This window comes from Mus caroli, unplaced genomic scaffold (assembly GCF_978045245.1).
Source record: "Mus caroli unplaced genomic scaffold, Mus_caroli_1 scaffold_11, whole genome shotgun sequence".
Classification (NCBI taxonomy): domain Eukaryota; kingdom Metazoa; phylum Chordata; class Mammalia; order Rodentia; family Muridae; genus Mus; species Mus caroli.
In genome coordinates this window covers 117,399,535-117,410,136 of record NW_028227266.1, presented here as the reverse complement: position 1 = coordinate 117,410,136, position 10,602 = coordinate 117,399,535, and the positions used below count along the sequence as shown (strand labels likewise).

Sequence of the window (10,602 nt, the reverse complement as noted above, 5' to 3'; positions counted from 1 at the left end):
ACCAATTTTACATTATTTTTATCTGATACCTAGGCAGTTGAATTTGTACATTATATTCCAGAATACTCTAAAGGTGTCTAAACAATTGTACACTTAATTTCTCCCTTTCTCTCTGATCCTCCTGCCTTCTACAGGTCATCCCAGCCACACAGAGCCAGCCCTACAACAAATGGTTTATTCCAAAATTCTGCAAGGAATTGAAGGCAGTGAGTACTAGCTAGCCACTTAAACATCAGTTTGTTTGTTTGTTTTCCCCGCTTGACTCTCAGGCTCAGCCTCTTTAGGCCCTGGCAGAAGATATCTGCGAAGAGCCTACTGTTAACTCAAGGTCCAGCCCTTCTCTTCCCGAAGCAAAAATATTTTAACCCTCTGGGCTGCTGTTTGCTTAAAGATTTATGAGTAGAAATAAGAGCCAAAGTTTGTTTTGTTTTGTTTTTTTTCTGCCATGTTTTCTTGTCTTTGAAATTCATTTAATAGCACCGGTCACTCGTTCTTCATAGCCTGCTTTTTCTGAACGTTTCTCATTTCCCATAAATGAATCAATCCAGCACCTCGAACGACCTTTTCAGTTTTAAAACACTCCTGAGTCCTCCAGTCACTTTATTTTACAAAGAAAGAAACCAACGCTAGGTCTGCTTCAGTTTAGTTACCTGCGGCCGTGGCAAAGCTTTGGCGCCTTCTCTCAGAGAATTGCACAAAACAGGATACGTCAAAGGTGGAAGGCAAAAGTCTTTTTGGTAACCTAGGCAAAGAACACAACAAAACACCACCAGGTCCATCTGGAAATGTTAAAGGTTAAAATAATGCTCTAGGGAGTTGTGTAAAAAGCGTAATAAGCCCCCATGCCTTTCGAGGTGTCTTTACTGTACTCCTCAGTGTTAATGTCCTCACACTTTATGGGGGGCGAGTTTCCATTGCTGGGGGTGCTGGGAGACAAGCGCTTTCTCTTGCAAGCGCTGTTGTACACCCCGGAGTCGTTGGAGTCTAGAGACTTGATGGAGGGGGGAGTCTCTATCCAGGAGGAGCTAATCTCTTCTTTAACTTTTTCCTTGGCAAGCTGATCTTCTGGGAAGACAGGTGGACTCATTCTGGATGTCCATGGTAGTCCAGCTGCCATCTTCCTCTGATAAGCGCCACGGCCTCCCCACCCTGCCATAGCAGGGAAGGTCGGGTCAGGGTAATACCCCAGGGCATGGGATGTCTGCAGGGGCAAGGACTTAATACCATATGGGAGCAAGGTACTGGAAGTATATTCAGATTCATAAGAACCGATGTCTAGCTTGTTGGTCACAGGTTGCTGGACAGGCGTGACAAGCCACCGCTGGGGAGGGTTGGCCACCTCTTCGCTCTGTTGGGGTGAGAGGAGGCCGTTGGTCTGTGGCACGGTTCTCTCACCGTTATAATATCGGGCTTGAGGCAAAGTGTTGACAAAGGGCTCCGGGAAGAAGTTTTGAACGCCGTACCGACCTCCAGGGACAATCTGATGGGATCTAGGGGAATCCGTGGGAGATGGAGTTAACCTGTCATTTTCTGAAGCCGTGTACATGCTACAATATAAAGAGAGACACTTAAAAATAAAAAAACAACCCTCACGTTGTCCCCAAACAAGCTGCCTCCCAGAAACTAGAGAGCTGTGCTGCTGACTGTGAGAACAGAGTGGATTGCCCACCCCTTAAGAGGACACTTCCTGCAGGGGTCAGATATTCCCTATGGGAAACTGAGATCTGTGGCTGTATCTATCATGGGGTCGAAGGCCTCGACAGCATAAACACAAGCCTGGGGTCTCTCTGAAGCTCAACACAAATCAGAGGTGGCCAAGGCCTGCAATCCCAGTACTGGGGAGGTGGAAGGTCAGAGGTGAAAGGTCATTGGAGCTACAGAGCCAGTTTGAGTTTGAATCACATGAGACCCTGTCTCAAAATAAATAAATATGGAAAATCTACTGTAGCAGTCCTCGAACACGAGGGGCTAGAACAACCCTCCCTAATCAACGGGGTGGACGGAATGCCATTCCGGCAGACATCGCAAGAAGCAGGGCCGTGAGAGTCAAATGTTGTGAAAAACAGTATCCTTTCGAGTTTTTTTTTTCTCTTGTGACATGTAAGGAGGGGGAAAATCTGCTAGTGATGCTTTTTTAAAAGTTGGATCAGGAGCTGGAAGGTCAAGAACTGCTTTTGAGGAAGACTAGAGTTTGGCTGGAAGCGCACACATCAGCTGACTGACACCTGTCACTCCTGCTCTAAGGGATCTGAAACCTTTGGCCTGCTGGCACCCACATGCACATACCCACACAGAGACACAAATGTACATAATTAAAAATAAAACCTTTTTTAAAAAAATAAAAAATAAAAATTGGGCTGGAAGGTGTCAGCACCCGCCTTTGATCCCAGCTTTCGGGGGGCAGAGGCAGGTGGATCTGAGTTCGAGGCCATCCTGGTCTACAGAGAGAGTTCCAGGACAGCCAGGGCTATACACTGACTCAACATGGATAAACAATGACTCAAACCAAAAATAAATAAATAGATAGATAAATAAATGTAAAAAGGGAACGGGGTTAGCATTGTCTAAGCTCCACCCCCACAGTTACCTGGCAACAGTCAGGTAGGCCTGGCCCACTATAAAAGGGTCTCCTTGCCCCCTCCTCTCTCTTGCCTCTTACTCCCTTGTTCCTCCTCTCTCTCCATTCCCTTCCCCGCCTTGCTCCACTCCATGTGGTCATGGCCGGCCTCTACTTCTCTACTCTCTTCCTCTCTCTGCCTCTACTACCCTCTTAACCTCCCTCCCCATGCCCTAAATAAACTCTATTCTATACTATTTCATCTTGTGGCTGGTCCCTCAGGGTGACGGGATGCCTCAACATGGGCCTGCTGAGACATCCCCTTCCCCCACACCTCACCCACACCCCCATAGAACATATTCTTATATTTCTTTATCTTTTTATAATCACAACAAATGGACATAAGTAATGGAGATTCTAAAAAAATTCAAATCCCTACTTAAGTGCAGAAAAGAAAAAGAAACTTCATGTTTAAGTCTTAAACATTCTTTAACTAAACCTGTTTTTTTTTTTGTTTGTTTGTTTTTTGTTTTTTAATTGAAGCAAGAATGTTCGAAGCCAATATATGCAAAAATAGGGCTAGGGCTATAGCTCAATGGTAGAGTGCTTGCCTTGCACATACAAAGCCCTGAGTTCAATCTCCAGCATATGTGTGTGTGTGTGTCTGTGTCTGTGTGTCTGTGTGTGTTTCAGAAAAATAAGCAGAAAAACAGGTAAGAAAAAAAAATCCCAAATATAAAATGTCATACTAAATATGTCCTCAGGGAAATGATGACTCATTTCCTGTTAAAGGTGACCCAGCAAATGGGCTCGAAGATGAAACTCCATTGACCAAATGATTGTCTAGCTCACACAAAGCCTGGGTGTGGCAGCCCATGCTGGTGAGCTCGGGGCTAGGGGGACTGAGGCAGAAAGATCCTAAATTCAAGGTCACGTCAACTTCACAGCAAGTTGCAGGCAGCCTGGAGTCTTTTACTCTTGTCTCTTAGAGGGAGATGACCGTGCAGTACTTACGAATCATAGTTGTCCCGGAAGCCTTTGGCGAAGGGGTTATGGTCGATCTTTAGCTGGGTGATCTAGATAGGGGAGAAGAATAGTAACTGAGCGCTTTATCTCAATAGACCTAACTAGAGAGGCTCCTTTGGCTCACGGGGCACTCACATCCGTGTTTTGGTAGGCAGTCACAGCAATGAACTGTGTCTCTGAGAAGGTGAAGGTCTGAGTCTTGGAAGGTTCATTCAAGTCCTCCACACCGTCCTCTGTCACTTCCACGATGTGCAGCCTCGGTTGGTATTTGTGCAGAGACTGCAACACTATCATCTGGGGATGAAGAAAAGAGAGACTTTCATCGGTCTCAAAAGCAGATTTTAACAGACTGTACATTTTGAGACAGGACTTCTGCTTGCTCCCTACTACAGCTTTCTTTTTTGTTTTTGGGGGATTTTCCTTGTTTATTTGGTTTTATAAAAGATTTTGTTTTAAGATTTAAGATCCTTGGGATTAACACTTTCGACTTAAAGCCCTAACTCTGAATCTGGAATGGCAGAGCACATCTGTAACCGCAGCATCTGAGACTGGGAAGTAAGAGGGTCAGCAGTTCAAGGCCAGCCCGAGCTAGGTATACAAGACCCACTCCCCAAGATAAACAAACAACAACCAAAACAAAAACAGAGTGTCTGTGTATTTGATAGATACTCTTTCCTTTTGGCTCCCCAAGTCCCCCCCCCCTAAAATTTGATGTTTCTATGCATAGTAGTAAGAAAGTACAAATGACACAGGTAAATAAATTTAAAATTGAGCAAAGTCACAACTGTAAATACTTAGCTAAGCACAGTGACAAAAGGATGAGCTAAGAGACCTTGACCAGAAGACAGGCTCTTCCAGTCTCCCTACCTGTGTGTTGTTGTTGTTTGCGCCTTTGTTATTGGTGAGTTTTAACTTCCCAAAGGAAATCTCCTGCCTCATCCAGTGGGAGCCAGTGTTAGGAGATTCTGGGTGAACGTACATCTTATTGCCTAAGAGGAAAATGAAAGGAAACATAAGCAAATGAAAGGAGACAGCCTTCACCCAGGCAGGTTGGAGAGGATGTCTGTTAGCTAGGCTTGGGTTTGCTGTAGCTGCCTCCTCCTGGGAGGTCAGCCGGCTGAAATCAGTGGATCCCAGCGGGACTCCAGTCACTCCCCCCCCCCCCCCCCCCCCGGGCCAGGGTGCATCCAGCCTTCCTTAATCAAGGTATTCCAATCACCAGCCTCTCCAAACTTAAAACACAGAGTTGAGAGGAGAGAGGATGGTTCTTGATTGTTGGTCTGAGACCTTAAGCTGGAGGGGAAGTGCCTCACCGAGTCCTTAACTTTTATAGATTAAGTTAAAGGTGGCCTGGGCTTTCTCAAGAGAATTCTAAAATGCCGGATCATTTACCAGGAACTTTTCCCAAACCCAGAACTTCACTTGGCTATTCATTTCTCAAACATAGCCTCATAGGGTCAAGGTCAAGGTCTGATATATAATGAGAAACAAGAAAAATGACGGAGTAAATTTCTCCCCAGCAGCAGAAGGCAGCGCATGCTAACATCCCCATGCCTCAGGTTGGGGTGACATGCTTGATTTAAATGCGGCCGGTCCAACACTGAGGTTCCGATCTCTTCCCGGTCCAGGCCCCCTCTCTCCTCACCCTGCATGTTATTGTCCGCTTTGCCGCAGGTCACCCACTTGCCCCCCTGGAAGCGCCAGTGGTTAGGGTCGGCCAGAACCACTTCCACGAAAACATTGTAGTGGGCGGTGGGGTTGAGTCCGTTTATGTTGAAGCTCAAGAAAGGAAACATGCGCCTGTGCAAAGAACAGAACCAGAGGAAATGATTTAAGTACCGGCTCTGGTCCCTCCGGGACACATGGGGGGGGGGGGTCTGCAATAAACAGCAAACAAACAAAAATGGCTACTACGGCCTGAAACTAAGAAAATGGTTTTAAATGGACAAATTTATTTGGAACAGCCTCCAAGTCAGTATTTTCCCTAATTCGCGTGCTTCTGAGACATCCATCTAGTTTCAGGTATCTACTAGGTTTCTTTCTGAAATGTCTAAAATTATTTTTAAAGACACAGGTGACTGAGAACATTAGGCCGGAGCGCGCCTTCTTGCTCTCTCTCTCTCTCTCTCTCTCTCTCTCTCTCTCTCTCTCTCTCTCTCTCTCTCTCTCTCTCCCCAGCCCTCTTTGGGTCCCTGTCTCGCAATATCCACTCTTCACTTTCCTCAAGAAGTAGCTGATGACAACTCGAAGGTGTGCCAGAACTTTCTGCTCCCTTCCCCCGCAAGCAGAGCCCCCTCCCCCAAACATCTGGCTCCAAAAACTGCCTACCTAGTCACCAGCTCAAACCGATTTCTTTCTGCTCTTCTTACAGAAGAGCCCCACCAAACCAAGGAGCTTTAAAAAGCTGCATTTCAAACACTTGTGCGCAGGCCGCAGCCAGCTCCACCAGCCCTCTTTCCCTAATGCAGCCCACAAATCGCCTGCTGCAAACCCAGGAGCCAGCGGGTCACGTAGATCCGCCCTCAAGGGTTCATTCCCAAATTTCCACCTCCGTCTCCTCCTCCTCCCAGTCAATCCCAGTGAAGGTGACTAGAGTGGAGAGTAACGTGGGCTCGGAGCCCAAGCCACAGGTGTGCCTTAGGATGTACAGGGACACGACTTTGGAGATACGGTGTACCCTTTTACAGCACGCATTTAAACACCCTAAGCAGAGCCCGCAGTGTGCGGACAACCAGGCGCCTGGGGTCCCTCCACCCTGCACTCACCTGCCCTGTTTGGTGATGATCATCTCAGTTTGGTGCCGGTGGAATTTGAGCCATAGGGGCCGGTTGCACAGGTAGACGTGGGCGCGGAAGCCGGAGCCAGGCACACCTAGGCCCCCCAATCCTCCACAAGACCCGGCCGCTGAGGTTCCGGCGTATGGCCCGTAGAGCGGAGAGCCCTGGCCGTAGGGATAGGCGCCAGGACCGCCGGCACCACCGCCGCTGCTACCAGCGCCGCTCCCCGAACCCGCAGCGGGGCCGAACTGCGCCCTCGCGGGCGGGCACACGGCGGCGGGGAATCCACCGGGGGGCAGCATGGAGCCGTAGGGGTAGCGCGCGCCATTGGACGCGGGGTACACGGGTGCGTGGGCTGCTCCGGCCGCCGCCGGGTACTGGAAGAGCGAGCAGGGCGCGGCGAGCTCGGAGCCCTGCGGTCCCGGCGACGGGAGGTAGTAGCGCTCGGAGCTCAGGCTGTCCATGGAGTAGCGCGCGGTGGCCGCGGCGGTGGCGGCGGAGGGCAGCTCCTCCTCCGCGCACGGGGAGCCCTTGCGGCCGTCCGGGGGCCCGGGCTTGGCCACCGCCGAGGTGCTCCCGAAGGTGTCCCCAGCGTCCGCGTCACTGAGCATGGCCGCTGGGGCCCCCGCGCCGGCGCCTGCGGGTTCTGCGCTCCCCGCCTGGCACGGGAGACTGCCCGGAAACTTCTTGGACGCTTTGTCTAAGTCCAGCCTCTGGGGCGAGGGGGCAGCACCGGGGAGGAGGCTGACGCTCCCTCCGCCTCCCCCTCCTCCTCCGCCTCCTCCTCCTCCTCCTCCTCCTCCGCGAGCACTCTCCAGCGAGTAGAAGTGCGCGCCCGGCAGGTTCACCGAGCTCACCAGGAGCTGCTCTCCCAACTGCATGCTTTAGCGAATCGCAGACGGCAACCGGCTGCCTCGTCGCCTCCCGCGGCCTGGTTATAAAGGCCAGTTGGGGGAGCCAGCGCCCTCTTCCGAGGGGAAGGTAATGTCCCCTTCCTCCCTCGCCTAGGCTACCCACCTGCGGACCTGCCGGGCGGCTTCAGCGCGCGCCCAATCCAGTGTCCTTCCCTCAAGGGAACAAACTCGCTCACAATTGAGGATTGTAGGTGCCCCTTTCCTTTCGCAAGGGAACAAACCCCCGGTTGTAGGTGTCCCCTTCCTTCCTTCTTTCTTTCCTTCCTTCCTTCTTTTCTTCCTTCCCTCCTTGTCTAACCTCTCAGGACCCCTACACTCACACTAAGGAAGAAGAGGACTTAGCTCTGAGTTCCCATTTAGCAACCAGCCGTTTCCTCTCGGCTGGCTCTGCTAAACTCTAGGCATACTTGACCGCTTGGAAACTTGTGAGCGGTGGTTGGCTGCTTATATATGTGCGGCCAGGGAGGGGCTTCGCAGCCCCATGGCTAGGGGACTTTGCTATTGGCTGTTAGAGGTGACACTAATTCAATTAAGTATTTATTAATTGAATCGGGTCGCCTGCGAGTTTCATTTTCTCTTAGCTTATTTGGCTGTTATTGCTGGTTTGGTGTTTCTTTAAGCGTCTTTGGGAGAACTATATCCCACTGAGAATCAATCCTGGTGTACCCTGTGTCTATATGGCGCCGGAGAAACGGGTTTCAAGTCTGCGAACATGGTCTACCCACGGCATAGGAGTCATTCCTGAGTTCGGGTCTAGTTTGGCAGGTCCTAGAGGCCCGTGAAGGCGTCTTTACAAGCTCCCTGCTCGCAGGAAGGCTCAGGTCCCCGGGGGTGCAAATCTAGGGGAGGGCTGGAGAGCGACCCGAAGTCTCTGCGCATACCCTCCTTCTGACTTCCTGGCCTTCAGCACACAGGAACCGCTTTTTGTTCTGCCCCATCTTTTAACGTAAAGACTCGGTGGAGAGAAACCTCGCGTTCAGTTTTTTGGGATTCCAGAGATGGCAAAAGGATTCCGCGTCTGAATCAGAAACCCCAGCTTCTAGCTTCTGAAGACCCAACATGAGCCTGACCGGACGAACCAAGCACTCAGTATTACAACCGCACTAAAACACCGGCTTCCCGGAGGCCGTCACTTTCATTACTCAGAATTCCCTTCGCTCGGTTTTTCTAAACACTGGATGTTTCCTACCTCCCCCAGCCCCCGCTTTCGCCAACATCTTTGGTGGGGACTGACACTAAGACACAAAGGTTCCCTAGCAGCTGTGCAGTTAAGATTCCCTGCGCCTCTCTGCGGCACAATACAGAAGGCAGAATAATTAGTGAAATAATCAGTTTGATATTGAATTAAGCTCCTCTGCTCCAGCTGCCTGTTTTTCCCCCCTGCGTTTCCGCAAACAGTCAAGGACTGGGCCGTCATATTTTATAGTTTTATTATTACAGAAGGGCGAACACGTTTCGTTGACGATGAGAAGCCTGTACATTCTCCTCTAATAAGCAATTACGGACGCCTGCAGTAGTCGCTCCAGGAGCGCATTTTCCGGTCGAGATGTAGGGACTCTGCTTCCCCCAACCCAATGCGATCTCACGGGAAACTTTTGCCGAGAACAGATGAGGTGGCCGCGGGATCTGCTAAGCGCTCAGATGCCAGCAGCAGATCCGCGCGAAGCTTTCCAACCTGGGTCCAAACCCCGCGAATCACGAACGTGGGCACGCCCGGGTCAGGGAGTGGAGCGGTCCTTCATGGACTTGGATGCTGTGTGGGATTTTGATAGGATAGCGTGGTGGGCGCTCGCAAAGCTTTCCAAGTGTTTTGGAACAACAACCTTGTCAATTTTGGTTCAGAGAACTCGGGCTGACATCGGCGCTCAGTCCAGAGATCCCAGGATTTGGTCTCAGGCTCCGTCCGGCATGTTTTTGTTTTGTTTTGAGGCAGCGAAGCCTTTGGGATTAATTTTTATTCCCCTCAAAGGGTGCGAGATATTGAACGTGAGGATTCCACAAGGGGGATGCGAGTTCCAAGAAAAGGGCCTCACTGCGCTGGGGACTCAGCCTGGAGTCTTCGTTAGCCTGGCCCTGAGCTGCAGGATGTCTGAGGGAGACGTAGGTGTGAGACTGAATCTCACGTTATCTGCAGATGGGGTGACTGAAGTTATATGTCAGTTTTGTATTATAACACAGCCAGAAGTAAGGTCCCTTCAAAATACTTTGAAGAGACCGGGGAAACGCTGGCGTGGCACAGTGCCACACAGGCAACGGGCACCGTTCAGACCCACTCTGGCGCAAGTAACTCAGACCAGCTGTCTCCCTAACCACATCAGAATCGGGTTCATTCTATCCTACCCCTACTGCAAGCTCATGAAGGAAGGCGCATAGGTTTGTTTCTAGTGCCATCAAATTATTAACTAGGTATAATTCAATCTGTGTAACTAGAATTTGAACGGATTCCTGGAACCCCACCTCAGTAAATATACTTTCATCCGATTTCTGACACATTTTACAGATAGAGAAATAAAGATAAATCCAAAAAGAATCAAAAACAAGAGCGCTAGGAAAGCCTTTTGGGACCTGGGATTTTTGAGATATGGGAAGTTTATTAAGGTTAACATTAGTGTCGTTAGGATGCATTAGTGTAACTGTCAGATCGTGATGACTTTCCCTGTAAAATGGCGAAAAGCACTGTTTCAACTAAACATATTTTTCCTAGCTTCATAGAGACAAAAAAAATCAAATATTTTATGTTAATTAACTTATATTTTATTACTGATACTTCTGGACTACATTAGTCCCAAGTACTGGAACACAGAGGACAAATCTATGTTTTTCTACTTGGGATGGGCTTTTTCTTTTTTTCCTGGCTCATTAATACTTATAGAGAAAGAGAGATAAAAATCAATGTTTTCTTGTGTCTCAGGCACACTTTAAAATCCAAGACCTCTTTTCCAGAAGTAAGGAGAGAAAACAAAGCAAGGGTACATGTCAGGCAGCACCTCCTGCAGCCTGGGTGCACACACAGCAGGACCTTCCACACTGCATGCTGTTTGATTTCAATTACACCCCAAGCTTCATGAAATCCAAGCGGAGACATTTATTGAAAGGTGCCTGGTTTTCTGTGGCTTGACGGACAGTGATACATTGAACAAAAACATCAACAGTGGGGAGGAGATCCCTGGCAGTACCAGACCCCAGCGGTGGCTGGGTTAATTCAAATACCTCTCTTTGCAGCCTGAGATGGGGCAAGCAGGGACCTCTGGAAGCTGAAGGAAGCCAAGGCCAAGTCTAGGTGTGAGCATATTAAAGACCTCGCACTTGTTCCAAACAATACCAACTT

General features: G+C 49.6%; 1 protein-coding gene across 3 annotated transcripts; it reads right to left on the bottom strand.

Moving 5' to 3' along the window:
• Positions 1-808: 808 nt before the first annotated feature.
• Positions 809-7,336, bottom strand: Eomes (eomesodermin). Of its 3 annotated transcripts, none has more exons than XM_021172734.2 (6): positions 6,349-7,336; positions 5,229-5,383; positions 4,451-4,572; positions 3,719-3,877; positions 3,572-3,633; positions 809-1,547 (listed from the first exon to the last, which is right to left on the bottom strand). In XM_021172734.2, exons 1-6 carry the CDS (start codon positions 7,239-7,241, stop codon positions 809-811), a joined length of 2,130 nt encoding a protein of 709 aa, XP_021028393.1. In that variant the 5' UTR covers positions 7,242-7,336. The 3 variants fall into 3 exon arrangements, with proteins under 3 accessions (XP_021028393.1, XP_021028394.1, XP_085684433.1); XM_021172735.2 differs by having other exon boundaries at positions 809-1,490; XM_085828307.1 differs by having other exon boundaries at positions 1,288-1,348.
• Between the last annotated feature and the right edge of the window lie 3,266 nt (positions 7,337-10,602).

Excerpts from the sequence above, each read along its gene's own strand:
- Eomes (XM_021172734.2), bottom strand. The coding sequence starts at position 7,241 with ATGCAGTTGGGAGAGCAGCTCCTGGTGAGCTCGGTGAACCTGCCGGGC. Across the intron at positions 5,384-6,348 it reads ATCATCACCAAACAGGGCAG|GCGCATGTTTCCTTTCTTGA; the intron begins GTGAGTGCAGGG and ends TTCTTTGCACAG. Across the intron at positions 1,548-3,571 it reads TTCCGGGACAACTATGATTC|CATGTACACGGCTTCAGAAA; the intron begins GTAAGTACTGCA and ends TTTATATTGTAG.